The sequence below is a fragment of the Oncorhynchus keta genome, unplaced genomic scaffold (assembly GCF_023373465.1).
Source record: "Oncorhynchus keta strain PuntledgeMale-10-30-2019 unplaced genomic scaffold, Oket_V2 Un_contig_7447_pilon_pilon, whole genome shotgun sequence".
In the NCBI taxonomy this organism is placed as follows: Eukaryota; Metazoa; Chordata; class Actinopteri; order Salmoniformes; family Salmonidae; genus Oncorhynchus; species Oncorhynchus keta.
The window spans coordinates 1-19,725 of NW_026289468.1; the positions used below are offsets into that span (position 1 = coordinate 1).

The window sequence follows — 19,725 nt, forward strand, 5'->3', positions numbered from 1 at the left end:
ATCTGTCTCTACAATACTGTCAGTCTCCCTCAGGTAGTAACATCTGTCTCTACAATACTGTCAGTCTCCCTCAGGTAGTAACATCTCGTCTCTACAATACTGTCAGTCTCCCTCAGGTAGTAACATCTGTCTCTACAATACTGTCAGTCTCCCTCAGGTAGTAACATTCTGTCTCTACAATACTGTCAGTCTCCTCAGGTAGTAACATCTGTCTCTACAATACTGTCAGTCTCCTCAGGTAGTAACATCTGTCTCTACAATACTGTCAGTCTCCCTCAGGTAGTAACATCTGTCTCTACAATACTGTCAGTCTCCCTCAGGTAGTAACATCTCTGTCTCTACAATACGGTCAGTCTCCATCAGGTAGTAACATCTGTCTCTACAATACTGTCAGTCTCCATCAGGTAGTAACATCTGTCTCTACAATACTGTCAGTCTCCATCAGGTAGTAAGTAATAACTGTCTCTACAATACTGCCAGGACACCGCCCTCAGCTGTGCTATATTGGCCATATACCACACACCCCTGAGGTGCCTTATTGCTATTATAAACTGGTTACCAACGTAATTTGAGCAGTACAAATAAAATGTTTTGTCATACCCGTTGTATACGGTCTGTTATACCACGGCTGTCAGCCAATCAGCATTCAGGGCTCCAACCACCCAGTTTGTAATGTATCCAGTCCCCAGCCATGTATGTATTTCTGCTCTGTGACTTGGTGTATGTACTCATTACCTCTGTTTCTGTCCCTTACAGAGCCACCACCATCCCCATGTTCATCTCCAGTGTGTATCAATTAAAATGGCTTTGTGTGTCAATTGTTGGGTTGCAGGGTTCCCCTCTAACCGGGGTCAGTGGGTCACAAACCAGTAAACACGTAGAGCCAGGTTGCTCGCTGTCACGGTCTTTCCACGATTCCTCGCATCCCATCTCCCCTCCCCTCCTCCTTCTCCTCTCTCCCCACCCTCTCTTTCTCCCCTAACCCCCACCCCCTCCTCTTCTCTCTCCTACCCTCCCCCCCACCACCTCCTCTCTCCCCTACCTCCATCCTTGCTCCCCCTCCTCCTCCCACCCCTCCTCTCTCTCCCCTACCCCATCCTTGCTCACCCTCCTCACCCCTCCTCTCCCCTCCCACCCCCTCCTCTCTCTCTCCTTCCCTCTTTCCCCACCCCTCTCTCCCCACCCCCTCCTCTCTCTCCCCCCACCCCCTCCTACCCAGTGTGTAGAGATGAGTCTTCTTGTCTGTGTAGAACTTCTTCAGGTCGAAGGCGATCTGGGCCTCTTGGCGTGTTTCTCACTCCAGGTCGTTGTTCAGAGGGCTCCTGTGGCGGAAGATGAAGTGCAGCTTGTAGTCCTCTCCACACTTATCAGGCCCAAACATGATGCTGTAGGAATACGGTCTGATAAACTGATCCTAGAACAGCACAACAGTAAGGTACAGGGTTACACACTTATCAGGCCCAAACATGATGCTGTAGTAGGTACGGTCATTAAACTGATCCTAGAACAGCACAACAGTAAGGTACAGGGTTACACACTTATCAGGCCCAAACATGATGCTGTAGGAGGTACGGTCATTAAACTGATCCTAGAACAGCACAACAGTAAGGTACAGGTTTACACACTTATCAGGCCCAAACATGATGCTGTAGGAGGTACGGTCATTAAACTGATCCTAGAACAGCACCACAGTAAGGTACAGGGTTTACACACTTATCAGGCCCAAACATGATGCTGTAGAGTTACGGTCATTAAACTGATCCTAGAACAGCACCACAGTAAGGTACAGGTTTACAGTCAGCGATTACAGAGACGATACGAGGCCATGTTACAGCTGGAAGTCATGGTGAGACCAGGGGACTTTTCTGACATTGAAATCCTTGGGTGGGACTTTAGAGTGTGAGCCAACACAGCATTAACAACACCAACAGATCGGAGGCATATAACACCACCAACAGATCTATCTGGGACTAGAAGTGGGAACCAGGTCAAAGGTCAAGTATATATAGTAACAACACCAACAGATCTGGGATCTGGGACTAGACTAACATAGATCAACAACACAGATCAGATTATAGTAACAACACCAACAGATCTGGGGGGACTAGACTAACCAACAACACAGATCAGATTATAGTAACAACACCAACAGATCTGGGATCTGGGACTAGACCAACAACACAGATCAGATTATAGTAACAACACCAACAGATCTGGGATCTGGGACTAGACTAACCAACAACACAGATCAGATTATAGCAACAACAACAACGTACCAGATCCAGGTCATCTTCGTCTGACAGCAGTTTGATGTAGGCTCCACCACAGTCAATACCATCCTGGAAGTTCACCTCATACCTAAGATAAACGCACACAGGTTTCTCTAAACGTTCAGCGGTTAATATGAATTAGCCTCAAGTCTACTCAAAGGCTAATTTTGAAAATGCACTTTTAGACACAAAACAAAAAAAGGGTAAGAGTTCAAACGCGAGAGGTTAAAGGTCAAACTTACTGTACGACTAGGGCGTCGTCCCGGAAGAGGAAGGGTCTGTCCAACAGGGAGGCAATGGCGTGATGTTTGGCCCGGGACTTCAGAACCAGACCCATGTCTCCTGGTACTTTATTCTCCTTCAGCTGCTCCACAGACCACTTACCTGGAGAGGAGAGAGGGGTCAGGCGAGAGGGGTCAGGAGGAGAGAGGGGTCAGAGAGAGCGGTCAGGAGGGAGAGGGGTCAGGAGGAGAGAGGGGTCAGGAGGGAGAGGGGTCAGGAGAGGAGAGAGGGGTCAGGAGAGGAGAGAGGGGTCAGGAGAAGAGAGAGGGGTCAGGAGGAGAGAGAGGGGTCAGGGAGAGGAGAGGAGAGAGGGGTCAGGAGGAGGGAGAGGGATCAGGGAGAGAGGGTCAGGAGGGGAGAGAGGGGTCAGGAGGAGAGAGGTCAGAGAGGAGAGGGGTCAGGAGAGGAGAGAGGGGTCAGGGAGGAGAGAGGGGTCAGGGGAGAGAGAGGGGTCAGGAGAGGAGAGAGGGGTCAGGAGAGGAGAGGGGTCAGGAGGAGAGGGGTCAGGAGAGGAGAGAGGGGTCAGGAGAGGAGAGAGGGGTCAGGAGAGGAGAGAGAGGGTCAGGAGAGGAGAGAGGGGTCAGGAGAGGAGAGAGGGATCAGGAGAGAGAGAGGGGTCAGGAGAGGAGAGAGGGGTCAAATTGTAGAAGAAACAGGGTCGTCTCTCACTGACACACTGGCAAAAAAGACACGTGTGTGTCCATAAAACACACACAAGTGGAGAGTGTAGAGTGGGGGGGGGCAAGAATGGTCTGCTTCTCACCATCATATTTAGCAATTTCATCGTCTGCGTCTTCCTTCATCGTCTTTGACACCTGCCACCTGTCCAGTGAGCCGTCATCAAAGGTCTCTGAGAAGTACACTTCTCCGATGGGAACAGGAGTCTTGTAGGTCACCTGTGTGTTTCAGCCAATGGGGCGGAGGGATTACTTTGTGTGTGAAATGGAACACAAACTGAGGGATATACAATGTAGGGCTCCAGATTCTTCACCCTTTTTCCAGAAGTGTACACTTGCACACTACTCGTCATGGATTTAAATAAGATGTCTGGGGGGATTTTCCATCATCATTATAAAACCCAGAACCGTGGAGAATCGGGACTCGGCCTAGAACACATTTAATGACATGATTTCCTGAAGGCCCCGGCTAAAATTGGGGTTATGACAGTGAGGTTGTAGTTGGGTTTTAGCTAGCTAAGGGAACACAAAAAGAATAGGCAAATGATGAGGGTTTCAAACTCAAAGGGTAGAGAGACACTTGGAGGGCGTAAAAACACACACCAGGCATCCAAAATGGCATCCTATTTCCAAGAGACGGCACGACGTCTGACCAGGCCCCACACACTGGGACACTACATAGGGAGAAGGGTGCCATCTCAAACGTCCCCACCTAGTTCATCCTACTTCCTATTGGGTGACCTTTGACCCTTTTACTGACCTGGAAGGAGACGTTGGCATCGGTTCCCTTCTCCTCTTCCGCCTCCCCTTCCATCTCCGCCTCTCCCTCCATCTCTGCTGAGTCTTCCCTGTCTTCTACCATGTCTTCCACCATAGCTTCCTCCATTTCATCCTCCATCTCCAGGTCCAGGTCACCCTGAGCTTCAGCCTGGGACTCAGAGAGAGCCAGGAGGGAGAGGAGCAGCACACACGTCCAGCCCCACCACAGCTTCATCTGGAGAGAGACGTGGAGATGGACGGTAAGGGGGAAGGGAGGAGAGAGTGGGAAAGGGAATGAAGAGGGTGGGGGGTTGAGAGAGGGAGAAGGAGGGAGTGACGTGACAGTGGGGGTGGACGGTAGGGGGAAGGGAGGAGAGAGTGGGAAAGGGAATGAAGAGGGTGGGAGAGGTGAGGGGTTGGGAAGGACAATGTGAGAGGGGGGAATGGAGTGGGTGGGGGGGTTGAGAGGGAAAAGGAGGGAGTGACATGACAGTGGGAAGGCGTGTGAAGTAAGGGTGGAAATGGAGGATTTGAGGAAGAGGGACCAAGAGAGAGAGAAAAGCAAAGAAAGAGGTCAGGAATAAGGTTAATACACTTCTGATTTCAAAAGCATTTTTCCAGAAACTATCTTTCCATCTACAAATATTTTCTAACAACAAATTAAGGTTGTCACTGTACTGCAATTTGGCCGTATGCAAGGAAATGGATGGCTTTCACCAGAGAAAGATTATACATGGCTCTGCTTTTTTCCAATGAAAATATATTTCTGAATTTAAAAAAACAGACACCCTAAATCAGGTTTCAAAGATGACTCATGAATCCATGCAAAAAATGGTTCTCTGCATTTCAATGACTTGCAAAATATTCACTCGTCGCCGACCAGGACACTTTTCAGTATATACCTCGACAAGCATTTCATCATCTTGAATCAATACGATTGGATAACGGTTGAATATGGCTCGAAACAGTATTTTCGAAATCAATGTCCCTCGGGGTTGGAGTAAACATAACGATTTGACGGAGCGTCTGGGGGAGGTGGATGTGGGTCGCCAACAAAAGCAAGGAGCCACTGTCCCTCAGGCCAAACTACAGTTCACTAGGGGATGCCCATATGCCCCGAGAGAGAGAGCACCAAAATTAACCTACAGCTGCCGACCAGAAGTGTCCACAAACTCCACAGGGCCAGGATTGTTAGCTTGGACTAATAATAATAATAATAATATATGCCATTTAGCAGACGCTTTTATCCAAAGGGACTTACAGTCATGTGTGCATACATTCTACGTATGGGTGGTCCCGGGAATCGAACCCACTACCCTGGCGTTACAAGCGCCATGCTCTACTGTAGCTACTACTACTAGAACAATCTGTCAGGCTACGCGCATTATTAAGACGTCACATCAGCAAGCTGTCTTTCATCATATTTCTATCACGTCTTTTTTTTTAATAGGAAGCAAGGTATTTCATATATATATATATATATATATAAGTTATGTGGAATGTCGGCTATATTTGGCATTCGCTAACGTTACTGCACAAGCAAAGCTAAATAAGGAACTAGGTAACGTCAGTTAAGCAACGTTTTTCGCGACAGTTCACCGGACGTCCCTCGTTATCAACCCGGGTCCGTGTGTGGCGCGAATTAGCGCGTTATCAATAGCTAGCTATGTGGTTTACTAAATGCAGCGACATTTCGGGCATATTCATAAAGCCTAACGTGTCAAATGTAAACATGTTCACATTTTGAGAAAACGTGCCTGTCTGAGAAAAAATGCACTTACGTTAGAAAGCTAAGTTTAGCCAGCTAATGGCTATGCTAAACTAACAGCATGTTGTGTTGCAGTTGTCAGGGAAGAATGAATGAGTGTAGCGAACTAGATAAATATTAAGCAAACAAACCTTGTGCAGTTGGGTGGTAGACAAAAAATAATAATATTCCAAGTTTTGTGATGTTTTCTGCGCCAATATCCTCAAACAACTTTATTTTTCACTGGAGTAAAACCGCGGGTACCGAGGCCTGGAGGAGCGGGATGGACGGATCACCGTGGAGACCCTCGAACGGCGATGACGGGAAGAGACTTCTGCTCACTGCGCATGCCTGAACCAGACAACCAGAGAACGCCATTGGGGAGCCCATTTCAAAATAAAAGTGCTCTGCCTTGCAATAACAAACACATTTTCGATCTATCTTTCTATGTACATCCCCCCCTCCCCTCAATGCATAACAGTTTAGATATTTGTCATTTAAATGTTATGATATAATTAGCTTGTGTCCGTTATCTTGTGAGATAAATCCATGCAGAAAGAGATTTGTCCAAAAGTAGACAATTAATGCAAGTTATTGGATAAACATCCAAAATGTATTATTATTTTAATTCTTATTTTATTTAAATAATTATGACTTTAGAAATACATTGTGGATGGTTGCTACAATTTGAAGAATAGTGTAATACATTTGAGCAAATATACCTAATTTTGATTACTTTTATTGTGATAACTTCTATGTTGCTCTTCCGGAGCAGAGTTCACGAATGTTGACGATTGTTGAAACGTGAACACATGTTAACAAAAAAACACACCGGCATAGCAATATACAATTCATAGACAGCCAACATGAGAGATACGCCGTTATCAAACTGCGAGCGGGACTTTTTACTCAAAGCTATTCAAGAAAAAAAGGTAGCTGGTGCAATTTGTGTATGGTTGCATCTGAATGAAACGTGCTAGCTGAGATAGCCAGATATGCTAGTTAGCTGACATAAATTGCCAATTTAGATGTGGGAACCCAAACTAAAATATTGTACAGTGTATATCTCTATCTACCAACGTTACAGAGTTTGTTAGAGTTCTGGGTCACTGTACATAACCTGTTGTAAAACTTGAGCTACCTAGCTAGCTAATTATCTTTCGATGCATCATTGCTATACTAGCTATAAATATTTACGATAAATAATCTCGCTCAATAATGTGTACCCGCAGCGCTTGGATGGGAGACAGACCTATGACTACAGGAGCATCAAGATCTCGTTCGGGACAGATTATGGATGCTGCTTTGTTGACCTGGGGAAGACGAGGCGAGTGTTCCTGCCTTCGAAGGCAAAGAAATGCCAGTTGAGCAGTGGCTCTCAACCAAAGCTACTGGCCTATCTAAAGCGGATTGTTGAGAAGACCCAAGGCTTACTGCTAAAAACGTAGATGACGGGGGCACTAGGCAAAGCCAAATGCACTTGGTGGTACAGTAACCGAACATGGTTGACAGCCATTCTTAGTGGAGTTGGCTTTCTCGCTACTAACATGGCAGGCTTTTGCACTAAGTTTGCATACATCTGAAAGGACTGGATACAAGTATGGCAATAGCTGTACCTTGCTATCTGATTGGATTGGCAGAATTGTTTTGCCATATACCCATCCATCCTTTCAGATCTATAAAGCAGCATAGTGGTAGGGGCTAGATGACAGTGGTAGGGGCTAGGTGACAGTGGTAGGGGCTAGGGGCTAGGTGACAGTGGTAGGGGCTAGGTGACAGTGGTAGGGGCTAGGTGACAGTGGTAGGGGCTAGGTGACAGTGGTAGGGGCTAGGTGACAGTGGTAGGGGCTAGGTGACAGTGGTAGGGGCTAGGTGACAGTGGTAGGGGCTAGGGCGGCAGCATAGGTGGTAGGGGCTAGGTGACGGTGGTAGGGGTTAGGGGCTAGGTGACAATGGTAGGGGCTAGGTGGTAGGGGCTAGGTGACGGTGGTAGGGGTTAGGGAGGCAGCATAGGTGGTAGGGGCTAGGTGACAGTGGTAGGGGCTAGGTGACAGTGGTAGGGGCTAGGTGACAGTGGTAGGGGCTAGGGCGGCAGCATAGGTGGTAGGGGCTAGGTGACAATGGTAGGGGATAGATGGTAGGGGCTAGGTGCTAGAGGCTAGGGGCTAGGTGACAGTGGTAGGGGCTAGGGCGGTTTGAGATTAACTTTGTACGTTTGGGCTCCTGAGTGGCGCAGCAGTCAAACGCACTGCATCTCAGTGCAAGAGGCGTCACTACAGTCCCTGGTTTGAATCCAGGCTGTATCTGGCCGGGGTAGGCCGTCATTGTAAATAAGAATTTGTTCTTAACCGACTTGTCTGGTTAAATAAAAAAATAAAAAAAATGGTGTGTTCCTAACCTCCAGAATCATGGCCCAGGTGTCCTGTGAGCTCATTACTCCGAAAGAGAACCGACCAAATGAAGGACTCATTTTCTTCAACATTGAGCTGTCTCCCATGGCTTCTCCAGCATTTGAGATGGGCAGGTAAGAGTCCTACTATGTTTTTACTTCATAAGGCTATAGTGTAAATTGCATCTGAAAAACGATCACTGAAAATGTTTTATCTGCGTGGTTGTCCTTCCCCCTTCTTGATCTCTCTCTCTCTCTCTATCTCTAGGCAGTCAGAGCTGTTGGTGAAGCTGAACAGACAGTTGGAGAGATGCCTCAGGAACTCCAAGTGTATAGACACAGAGTCTCTGTGTGTGGTGTCTGGAGAGAAGGTACACACACACACACCTGAAGTTTGGCATGAAGGCTGTGAACGAAAGTCCCCAAATTGGGTTTCAATTCCAGTCAATTCAGGACGTAAACCAAATTCCAATTTGAAATGTTCTCCATTGAAAAGCATTGAAGATAATTGTTATTTCAATTTAATTCCTGAATTGACAGGAACTCAATATTTGGAAGGTGTTTTTAATGTTTTGTACACTCAGTGTATATCTACTGGTCTTCCAAGGTATAATGCCTATCTCTCTACCTGTCTATTTCTCCAGATGTGGTACAGATCAATATCTGTGTAATTAGTGTGTCTGTGTGTCTCCAGGTGTGGCAGATTAGGGTGGACGTCCACTTGCTGAACCACGATGGTAACCTAATGGACGCTGCCAGCATTGCTGCCATCGCGGCCCTCTGTCACTTCAGACGGCCCGATGTGGGCATCCAGGGAGAGGAAGTCACTGTGGTGAGGAAAGGGGTGGGGTGATGCTATCGACAACTAATGCCATGGCAACAATCTTTGACATTGATTACACCCCTGGGTGGTGTTAATTAGGAACCACACTGACAAACAGGGAAGGACCACCTGGGTTTGTCTAATAAGACACACACATTTTTGTCACACGTTGCAAAAGGTTTTAAAAATGTCACCTGTTGCATGCCCTAATGAACACAACCCAAATGTATAATGATTTAACCCTTCATGTGTCTGTTCCACAGTACAGTACAGAGGAGAGAGACCCCATTCCCCTCAGCATCTACCACATGCCCATCTGTGTCAGTTTTGCCTTCTTCCAACAAGGGTAGGTCCCTTTTATATAAGATCACCTGTATGTTTGATATCACTATCAGACAGTGATGGCTGCCATTGCAGTTCTCTCTCTGCCTCTCTTCCCTTTCCTCTCCTGTTCTCCTTCTCTCCTCTCTTCCCTCTCCTGTTCTCCTTCTCTCCTCTCTTTCCTCTCCTGTTCTCCTTCTCTCCTCTCTTTCCTCTCCTGTTCTCCTTCTCTCCTCTCTTCCCTCTCCTGTTCTCCTTCTCTCCTCTCTTTCCTCTCCTGTTCTCCTTCTCTCCTCTCTTTCCTCTCCTGTTCTCCTTCTCTCCTCTCTTCCCTCTCCTGTTCTCCTTCTCTCCTCTCTTTCCTCTCCTGTTCTCCTTCTCTCCTCTCTTCCCTCTCCTGTTCTCCTTCTCTCCTCTCTTTCCTCTCCTGTTCTCATTCTCTCCTCTCTTCCCTTTCCTCTCCTGTTCTCCTTCTCTCCTCTCTTCCCTTTCCTCTCCTGTTCTCCTTCTCTCCTCTCTTCCCTCTCCTGTTCTCCTTCTCTCCTCTCTTTCCTCTCCTGTTCTCCTTCTCTCCTCTCTTCCCTCTCCTGTTCTCCTTCTCTCCTCTCTTTCCTCTCCTGTTCTCATTCTCTCCTCTCTTCCCTTTCCTCTCCTGTTCTCCTTCTCTCCTCTCTTCCCTTTCATCTCCTGTTCTCAATCTCTCCTCTCTTCCCTTTCCTCTCCTGTTCTCATTCTCTCCTCTCTTTCCTTTCCTCTCCTGTTCTCATTCTCTCCTCTCTTTCCTTTCCTCTCCTGTTCTCATTCTCTCCTCTCTTCCCTTTCCTCTCCTGTTCTCATTCTCTCCTCTCTTCCCTTTCCTCTCCTGTTCTCATTCTCTCCTCTCTTTCCTTTCCTCTCCTGTTCTCATTCTCTCCTCTCTTTCCTTTCCTCTCCTGTTCTCATTCTCTCCTCTCTTCCCTTTCCTCTCCTGTTCTCATTCTCTCCTCTCTTCCCTTTCCTCTCCTGTTCTCATTCTCTCCTCTCTTCCCTTTCCTCTCCTGTTCTCATTCTCTCCTCTCTTCCCTTTCCTCTCCTGTTCTCATTCTCTCCTCTCTTCCCTTTCCTCTCCTGTTCTCATTCTCTCCTCTCTTCCCTTTCCTCTCCTGTTCTCATTCTCTCCTCTCTTCCTTTCCTCTCCTGTTCTCATTCTCTCCTCTCTTTCCTTTCCTCTCCTGTTCTCATTCTCTCCTCTCTTCCTTTCCTCTCCTGTTCTCATTCTCTCCTCTCTTCCCTTTCCTCTCCTGTTCTCATTCTCTCCTCTCTTCCCTTTCCTCTCCTGTTCTCATTCTCTCCTCTCTTTCCTTTCTCTCCTGTTCCTCCTGTTCTCATTCTCTCCTCTCTTCCCTTTCCTCTCCTGTTCTCATTCTCTCCTCTCTTCCCTTTCCTCTCCTGTTCTCATTCTCTCCTCTCTTCCCTTTCCTCTCCTGTTCTCATTCTCTCCTCTCTTCCCTTTCCTCTCCTGTTCTCATTCTCTCCTCTCTTTCCTTTCCTCTCCTGTTCTCATTCTCTCCTCTCTTCCCTTTCCTCTCCTGTTCTCATTCTCTCCTCTCTTCCTTTCCTCTCCTGTTCTCATTCTCTCCTCTCTTTCCTTTCCTCTCCTGTTCTCATTCTCTCCTCTCTTTCCTTTCCTCTCCTGTTCTCATTCTCTCCTCTCTTCCCTTTCCTCTCCTGTTCTCATTCTCTCCTCTCTTCCCTTTCCTCTCCTGTTCTCATTCTCTCCTCTCTTCCCTTTCCTCTCCTGTTCTCATTCTCTCCTCTCTTTCCTTTCCTCTCCTGTTCTCATTCTCTCCTCTCTTCCCTTTCCTCTCCTGTTCTCATTCTCTCCTCTCTTCCCTTTCCTCTCCTGTTCTCATTCTCTCCTCTCTTCCCTCTCCTCTCCTGTTCTCCTTCTCTCCTCTCCTGTCCTCCTTCTCTCCTCTGTTCCATTTCCTCTCCTGTCCTCCTTCTCTCCTCTCTTCCCTCTCCTCTCCTGTCCTCCTTCTCTCCACTGTTCTCTTCCCTCTCATGTCCTCCTTCTCTACACTGTTCTCTTCCCATTCCTCTCCTGTTGTCCTTCTCTCCACTGCTCTCTATGTCCTATCTCATATCCCCTCTCCTACCCCTCTTCCTCTCCTCCAGGACCTACCTGTTGGTTGACCCGTGTGAGCGTGAGGAGCGTGTGATGGACGGCCTGCTGATGATAGCCATGAACAAACACAGAGAGATCTGCTCCATCCAGTCTAGTGGAGGCATCATGCTGCTCAAAGACCAGGTGGGTACTGGGGAGCCATAGAGATGCAGTCAGCTGCTCAAAAGACCAGGCGGGTACTGGGGAGCCATAGAGATAGTCAGCTGCTCAAAAGGCCAGGCGGGTACTGGGGAGCCATAGAGATAGTCAGCTGCTCAAAAGGCCAGGCGGGTACTGGGGAGCCATAGAGATAGTCAGCTGCTCAAAAGGCCAGGCGGGTACTGGGGAGCCATAGAGATAGTCAGCTGCTCAAAAGGCCAGGCGGGTACTGGGGAGCCATAGAGATAGTCAGCTGCTCAAAAGGCCAGGCGGGTACTGGGGAGCCATAGAGATGCAGTCAGCTGCTCAAAAGGCCAGGCGGGTACTGGGGAGCCATAGAGATACAGTCAGCTGCTCAAAAGACCAGGCGGGTACTGGGGAGCCATAGAGATACAGTCAGCTGCTCAAAAGACCAGGCGGGTACTGGGGAGCCATAGAGATGCAGTCAGCTGCTCAAAAGGCCAGGCGGGTACTGGGGAGCCATAGAGATGCAGTCAGCTGCTCAAAAGACCAGGCGGGTACTTGGGAGTCATAGAGATACAGTCAACTGCTCAAAGACCAGGCGGTACTGGGGAGCTAATGCAACTCTGGATCAGACCCGGGATGCCAACCCACGACCTCAATAACACTTTCTATGCGCAAATCAGCATGCTAAACACTTGTCTAGATATCATAACCATGGCTTTGGTAGGCCAGGGGGCTGATAATATTCAGGATGGATACGAGCATACACTAGCTACTTCACTGTGAATTGCATCTCTAAAGCATGCTGTGTTTGTACAGGTCCTCAGGTGCAGTAAGATCGCTAGTGTCAAAGTGTCAGAGATCACAGAGCTAATCAACAAAGCCTTGGAGAACGACAAGAAAGCCAGGTGGGTCACGTCAACTTGGTCTCGTTAGCAGTTCATTTAGACTTTGTGGCTGTGCTATCGAGTGGAAACCCGTTTATATAAACCTCCGTGACTCTGGTGTTGCTACTTTGGCGTCATTTCATTTTTGGATTCCAATAAAGTTCTCTTTTTGAATATCGGTTATTTTAGAAAAACTGGGGGTAAGTTTGGCTTCGCAGAGTCGTTGCCCCAGGAGCGAATCACAGCGCTGAAAACAGACGTGTCACCTGTGGAAATGAGTGACGTCAAGGAGAAGGCCAATGAGATCGTCCAGAGAGCTGAGGTCCCACCCCAAACGTATCCCTTCAAAGAAAGTTACTCTGAACACATTTGGAGTAGAATACTATTTTCTCCAAGGGGAAGGTCATTGTTTGTGAGCGAGTGACTTGGTGTGCCTGTACTCTTGTCTTTTTCTCAATGCTACTGATCCATGGTTTACTCTAGACTCTAGTCCTTAACCAACCGCGGGACAGCGTTCCCTCTCCAGTGTTAACTGCCCCAGGTACAGGCCAGGTGGGGGAGGGGCTAGAGAACTCCTGGGGTCTGAAGGAAGAGGAGGAGGAGGAGGAGGAGGAAGATGAGACCATGGAGTTGAAGATGGAGTTGGAAGAGGGACATGAGGAGAAGGGGAGAGGTAACTATTTGCCTAAGTTTTGTTTTCCTTGGGTGAGTGAAACTGACTCGCCTGGTCCCAGATCTGTTTGTGCTGTCTTCTATGGTCATAGTTGGCAAGACAGCACAGAATGATCTGGAACCAGGCTACAAAAATGAATCAATCGCTCCAGGGGCGCGGAGCTACGCCTGACCCATCCCTCACTCACCACCCGGGTAACACCCCTCTACGCCTGACCCATCCCTCACTCACCACCTGGGTAACACCCCTCTACGCCTGACCCATCCCTCACTCACCACCCGGGTAACACCCCTCTACGCCTGACCCATTGCCTCCAGCCCCTCTAGAGTGGGGAGGGTTGGTTTGTGAGCATAAAGATACTTTTCTGTTCTTTTAAGTGTAACGATCAATAAAGTACATCTCATCTTATTGTGTGATTGTGTTTCCTAGGTGACGTGGTGGTCATCTCAGACAGTGACAGCGAGGAGGAGGATGTTGTCATCTTGAACCAGGTAACAACAAAGTAAGTGGCACTTTTAGATTTTTTTCTTCTGGGTTCTATAGAACCCCTTTCTGTGTCTCCCAAGCATTGCCTCACGAGGGCAACGCGCGCAAGTTGGTGGCGAACACCAGGGAGTTCTTCTAGAACGGCAGCAAGTTGGTGGAAGAACACCAGGGAGTTCTTCTAGAACGGCAGCAAGTTGGTGGCAGAACACCAGGCACTTCTTCTAGAACGGCAGCAAGTTGGTGGCAGAACACCAGGGAGTTCTTCTAGAACGGCAGCAAGTTGGTGGCAGAACACCAGGGAGTTCTTCTAGAACGGCAGCAAGTTGGTGGAAGAACACCAGGGAGTTCTTCTAGAACGGCAGCAAGTTGGTGGCAGAACACCAGGGAGTTCTTCTAGAACGGCAGCAAGTTGGTGGCAGAACACCAGGGAGTTCTTCTAGAACGGCAGCAAGTTGGTGGCGAACACCAGGAGTTCTTCTAGAACGGCAGCAAGTTGGTGGCGAACACCAGGGAGTTCTTCTAGAACGGCAGCAAGTTGGTGGCAGAACACCAGGGAGTTCTTCTAGAACGGCAGCAAGTTGGTGGCAGAACACCAGGGAGTTCTTCTAGAACGGCAGCAAGTTGGTGGCAGAACACCAGGGAGTTCTTCTAGAACGGCAGCAAGTTGGTGGCAGAACACCAGGGAGTTCTTCTAGAACGGCAGCAAGTTGGTGGCAGAACACCAGGGAGTTCTTCTAGAACGGCAGCAAGTTGGTGGCAGAACACCAGGGAGTTCTTCTAGAACGGCAGCAAGTTGGTGGCAGAACACCAGGGAGTTCTTCTAGAACGGCAGCAAGTTGGTGGCAGAACACCAGGGAGTTCTTCTAGAACGGCAGCAAGTTGGTGGCAGAACACCAGGGAGTTCTTCTAGAACGGCAGCAAGTTGGTGGCAGAACACCAGGGAGTTCTTCTAGAACGGCAGCCCAAAAAAATGCCTCTGTTTACATGTTGCTTATGAGTGGATTTGACAGTACATGTCCATTATAATTGGATTTTACGGCTTGTACGTATGTCCTTCTTAATATAAAGTTTGTGTCATCATCGCAAATCAACTGCATTATACTTTAAAAAAAACAACACTTCAACCAGTAAAATGTCTCTTTGGATAGCTTTTGCTACAGCCTATGTCAATGAGGGTTAGAATTCTAGCTGTCAACTGCTGCATAGAAAATAGTTTTTTTTGTTTGTTGCAAAGATCACAACCAAATATAATCTGTTCAAGCAAGAATCAAAACATTATTGTAAACATATGAGAAACCCCCAAAAACATATTTTTTTGTTTAGAAGAAATAAAAGCGCAAGTCTTAAGACTGTTGAATGAGTGCAGATGGTGATGATTTTCTTACTGCAGACGAGAGTCGTGTGCATCTGTCCGTGACGTCAGTGTGTTGTTGTGTACTGGAAAGGGGTCTAGGCGTTTAATACAGATTACACACCAAATACACACCGTAACAAGTTCCATAGAAATGACACCTTCACTTTCAGATGGATTTATTTTTTGGGTTACACCCACAAGCACATCGTCTCATTGCTGTTGTAAATGCAAACCATTCAAGTTGTAATGTTGGGTTCTTTAAAAAAAAAACAACAGAACATCCTTCTGATCTACTGAGAACCAGATATAGTGATGCTCATTTCATGTGTATATTATACATTAGTCTAATCATGAAAACAATAACCTTTTACAAGTGAAGTTGTGCTTACTTTGAGGAAGAAATGTACCAGTCTTTGTTCTCTCTCAGGGAGAAGGCCTCCAGCTCTAACCAACAGGGGGCAGTAGCCTCCAAGCAGCAGCAGAAGAAGAAGAAGAAGAGGGGGCAGTAGCCTCCAAGCAGCAGCAGAAGAAGAAGAAGAAGAGGGGGCAGTAGCCTCCAAGCAGCAGAAGAAGAAGAAGAAGAAGAAGAAGAAGAAGAAGAGGAAGTGAAATATGTTTTTTTTTTCTTGAGCGGATGGAACATAAATACAAATAAATAGTAGACTAGAAATTGACCACAAGAAGCCACAAAATATATGACTAAAACAATCATTTCAAACCATGCTTACATTTGTATACAAACAGTTGTCTCTGTTGTGAGAAAACTTGGGAACAGATTTCCTAAATTAAAATAATTTCTAAGATGTTTTCCTGGTCTTTTTACAGTCTGTCTCCAACAATGAAAAAATATATATATTTTTTTTTACTCAGAAAATGAGGGTCCCAATAAAACCACCCGCGGGCCAAATTCAGCCAGTTGAGAACCTTACAGTCAATGTATTGAAGCATACAGTAGATGTATTGTTTATTAGGTACCACCTGAAGCATACAGTAGATGTATTGTTTATTAGGTACCACCTGAAGCATACAGTAGATGTATTGTTTATTAGGTACCACCTGAAGCATACAGTAGATGTATTGTTTATTAGGTACCACCTGAAGCATACAGTAGATGTATTGTTTATAACAATAAACAAGGGTATATACAGGGGTACCGGTACAGAGTCAATGTGGAGGCTATATACAGGGGGTACCAGTACAGAGTCAATGTGGAGGCTATATACAGGGGGTACCGGTACAGAGTCAATGTGGAGGCTATATACAGGGGGTACCGGTACAGAGTCAATGTGGAGGCTATATACAGGGGTACCGGTACAGAGTCAATGTGGAGGCTATATACAGGGGGTACCGGTACAGAGTCAATGTGGAGGCTATATACAGGGGGTACCAGTACAGAGTCAATGTGGAGGCTATATACAGGGGGTACTGGTACAGAGTCAATGTGGAGGCTATATACAGGGGTACCAGTACAGAGTCAATGTGGAGGCTATATACAGGGGGTACCAGTACAGAGTCAATGTGGAGGCTATATACAGGGGTACTGGTACAGAGTCAATGTGGAGGCTATATACAGGGGGTACCAGTACAGAGTCAATGTGGAGGCTATATACAGGGGGTACCAGTACAGAGTCAATGTGGAGGCTATATACAGGGGGTACCAGTACAGAGTCAATGTGGAGGCTATATACAGGGGGTACCAGTACAGAGTCAATGTGGAGGCTATATACAGGGGTACCAGTACAGAGTCAATGTGGAGGCTATATACAGGGGGTACCGGTACAGAGTCAATGTGGAGGCTATATACAGGGGTACTGGTACAGAGTCAATGTGGAGGCTATATACAGGGGTACCAGTACAGAGTCAATGTGGAGGCTGTATACAGGGGGTACCAGTACAGAGTCAATGTGGAGGCTATATACAGGGGTACCAGTACAGAGTCAATGTGGAGGCTATATACAGGGGGTACCAGTACAGAGTCAATGTGGAGGCTATATACAGGGGGTACCGGTACAGAGTCAATGTGGAGGCTATATACAGGGGGTACCAGTACAGAGTCAATGTGGAGGCTATATACAGGGGGTACCGGTACAGAGTCAATGTGGAGGCTATATACAGGGGTTACCGTTACAGAGTCAATGTGGAGGCTATATACAGGGGTACCAGTACAGAGTCAATGTGGAGGCTATATACAGGGGTACCGGTACAGAGTCAATGTGGAGGCTATATACAGGGGTACGGTACAGAGTCAATGTGGAGGCTATATACAGGGGTACCAGTACAGAGTCAATGTGGAGGCTATATACAGGGGGTACCAGTACAGAGTCAATGTGGAGGCTATATACAGGGGGTACCAGTACAGAGTCAATGTGGAGGCTATATACAGGGGTACCGGTACAGAGTCAATGTGGAGGCTATATACAGGGGTACCAGTACAGAGTCAATGTGGAGGCTATATACAGGGTACCGGTACAGAGTCAATGTGGAGGCTATATACAGGGGTACCGGTACAGAGTCAATGTGGAGGCTATATACAGGGGTACTGGTACAGAGTCAATGTGGAGGCTATATACAGGGGTTACCGTTACAGAGTCAATGTGGAGGCTATATACAGGGGTACCGGTACAGAGTCAATGTGGAGGCTATATACAGGGGTACTGGTACAGAGTCAATGTGGAGGCTATATACAGGGGTTACCGTTACAGAGTCAATGGGGAGGCTATATACAGGGGGTACCAGTACAGAGTCAATGTGGAGGCTATATACAGGGGGTACCAGTACAGAGTCAATGTGGAGGCTATATACAGGGGTTACCGTTACAGAGTCAATGTGGAGGCTATATACAGGGGTTACCGTTACAGAGTCAATGTGGAGGCTATATACAGGGGTTACCGTTACAGAGTCAATGTGGAGGCTATATACAGGGGTTACCGTTACAGAGTCAATGTGGAGGCTATATACAGGGGTACCGGTACAGAGTCAATGTGGAGGCTATATACAGGGGTACCGGTACAGAGTCAATGGGAGGCTATATACAGGGGTACCAGTACAGAGTCAATGTGGAGGCTATATACAGGGGTACCGGTACAGAGTCAATGTGGAGGCTATATACAGGGGTACTGGTACAGAGTCAATGTGGAGGCTATATACAGGGGTTACCGTTACAGAGTCAATGTGGAGGCTATATACAGGGGTACCGGTACAGAGTCAATGTGGAGGCTATATACAGGGGGTACCGGTACAGAGTCAATGTGGAGGCTATACAGGGGGTACCGGTACAGAGTCAATGTGGAGGCTATATACAGGGGTACCGGTACAGAGTCAATGTGGAGGCTATATACAGGGGTACCAGTACAGAGTCAATGTGGAGGCTATATACAGGGGTACCGGTACAGAGTCAATGTGGAGGCTATATACAGGGGTACCAGTACAGAGTCAATGTGGAGGCTATATACAGGGGTACCGGTACAGAGTCAATGTGGAGGCTATATACAGGGGTACTGGTACAGAGTCAATGTGGAGGCTATATACAGGGGTACCGGTACAGAGTCAATGTGGAGGCTATATACAGGGGTTACCGTTACAGAGTCAATGTGGAGGCTATATACAGGGGTACCGGTACAGAGTCAATGTGGAGGCTATATACAGGGGTTACCGTTACAGAGTCAATGTGGAGGCTATATACAGGGGGTACCAGTACAGAGTCAATGTGGAGGCTATATACAGGGGGTACCAGTACAGAGTCAATGTGGAGGCTATATACAGGGGGTACCAGTACAGAGTCAATGTGCTTATGCACAAAGCATTGTGGAGTGCCCGGATACAGCCATTAGCTGTGGTATATTGGCCACAGACCCCTGAGGTGTCTTATTGCTATTAGAAACTGGTTACCAGCGTAATTAGAGCAGGAAAAACAAATGTTGTGCCAATCAGTATTCATGGCTTTAACCACACAGTTTATAGATACCTTTTTACACTGTAAACAAAATGGAGACAATGTATATATTATATATATGTATGAGTTTTATTTGAGGAGGCTCTAGGAGTGAGTTACACTATGACAGGCAGATTTAACAAAAATTAATGGAAAAATGTTTGTTAAGACTGATGGTGTCTGAGTATTTTGTGTTAATTGTTTAGGAATACAATAACATTGACAACAGATTGAATGATACCGAATCAACCTTCCATGTGAAGACAAGTGTGTTCAGCCGCAAAACACAGGCAGGTCCTACCGAGATTTGAACTCGGATCGCAGGATTCAGAGTCCTGAGTGCTAACCATTACACCATAGAACCTGTTGTGACAGTAACGACTGAAATTAAATTTATCAATGAAATATGGCAGTGTCGTTTGTGCATTAATCGCGAGGAATTCCTTTTGAGGAACTAAGAACTGGCTTTGAAAAGTTACGTAGACGTGTTAAACCAGAGAATATCAACAACCTCACGATTTTAGAGGAGGAGCAGCGCTCGGAATTTGACATGTTTGAGTTGGGATTCCGTGTTGAAGGACGCCAGTTGACAGGAGACACGTGTTTTGAATGCTCATGGTACAACTCAAGAAAAAAATATATATATTGGCCAGTACGGGTATCGAACCCGCGACCTTCGCGTTATTAGCACGACGCTCTAACCAACTGAGCTAACCGGCCATGTTAATGTTTGAACATTTACATATTTCAAACGCAATTAACGCAATTAATGCTGGAAGAAGTGTTTTTAAAAGTATGTTTCACTATTTTTTGGAGTAGCAACTAGTGGACTACTATTAACTTACCATATTACGTTC

General features: G+C 47.0%; 2 protein-coding genes and 2 non-coding genes across 6 annotated transcripts; 1 reads left to right on the plus strand and 3 right to left on the minus strand.

The window, feature by feature from the left end:
- Nucleotides 1-1,294: 1,294 nt before the first annotated feature.
- Nucleotides 1,295-6,061, minus strand: LOC127926330 (calmegin-like). The gene is made up of 7 exons (XM_052511764.1): nucleotides 5,888-6,061; nucleotides 3,990-4,223; nucleotides 3,316-3,448; nucleotides 2,513-2,654; nucleotides 2,277-2,358; nucleotides 1,535-1,588; nucleotides 1,295-1,414 (listed from the first exon to the last, which is right to left on the minus strand). Exons 2-7 carry the CDS (start codon nucleotides 4,221-4,223, stop codon nucleotides 1,295-1,297), a joined length of 765 nt encoding a protein of 254 aa, XP_052367724.1. The 5' UTR covers nucleotides 5,888-6,061.
- Nucleotides 6,062-6,494: 433 nt separating this feature from the next.
- On the plus strand, nucleotides 6,495-15,742 carry LOC127926329 (exosome complex component RRP45-like). 3 transcript variants are annotated; one of them, XM_052511761.1, is made up of 12 exons: nucleotides 6,495-6,667; nucleotides 6,968-7,062; nucleotides 8,140-8,259; nucleotides 8,393-8,495; nucleotides 8,819-8,956; nucleotides 9,211-9,293; nucleotides 11,426-11,558; nucleotides 12,357-12,445; nucleotides 12,614-12,760; nucleotides 12,937-13,097; nucleotides 13,527-13,588; nucleotides 13,664-15,363. In XM_052511761.1, the coding sequence occupies exons 1-12, from the start codon at nucleotides 6,602-6,604 to the stop codon at nucleotides 13,763-13,765; spliced, it is 1,299 nt and encodes a 432-aa protein (XP_052367721.1). In that variant the 5' UTR covers nucleotides 6,495-6,601; the 3' UTR covers nucleotides 13,766-15,363. The 3 variants fall into 3 exon arrangements, with proteins under 3 accessions (XP_052367721.1, XP_052367722.1, XP_052367723.1); XM_052511762.1 differs by lacking the exon at nucleotides 13,664-15,363 and adding an exon at nucleotides 15,365-15,742 and having other exon boundaries at nucleotides 6,496-6,667; nucleotides 13,527-13,599; XM_052511763.1 differs by lacking the exon at nucleotides 13,664-15,363 and adding an exon at nucleotides 15,365-15,742 and having other exon boundaries at nucleotides 6,496-6,667.
- A 3,418-nt stretch (nucleotides 15,743-19,160) lies between these two features.
- trnaq-cug (transfer RNA glutamine (anticodon CUG)) lies at nucleotides 19,161-19,232 on the minus strand. Its single transcript has one exon. It is a non-coding gene; the product is annotated as a tRNA-Gln (tRNA).
- Nucleotides 19,233-19,514: 282 nt separating this feature from the next.
- On the minus strand, nucleotides 19,515-19,588 carry trnai-aau (transfer RNA isoleucine (anticodon AAU)). Its single transcript has one exon. It is a non-coding gene; the product is annotated as a tRNA-Ile (tRNA).
- Nucleotides 19,589-19,725: the final 137 nt, after the last annotated feature.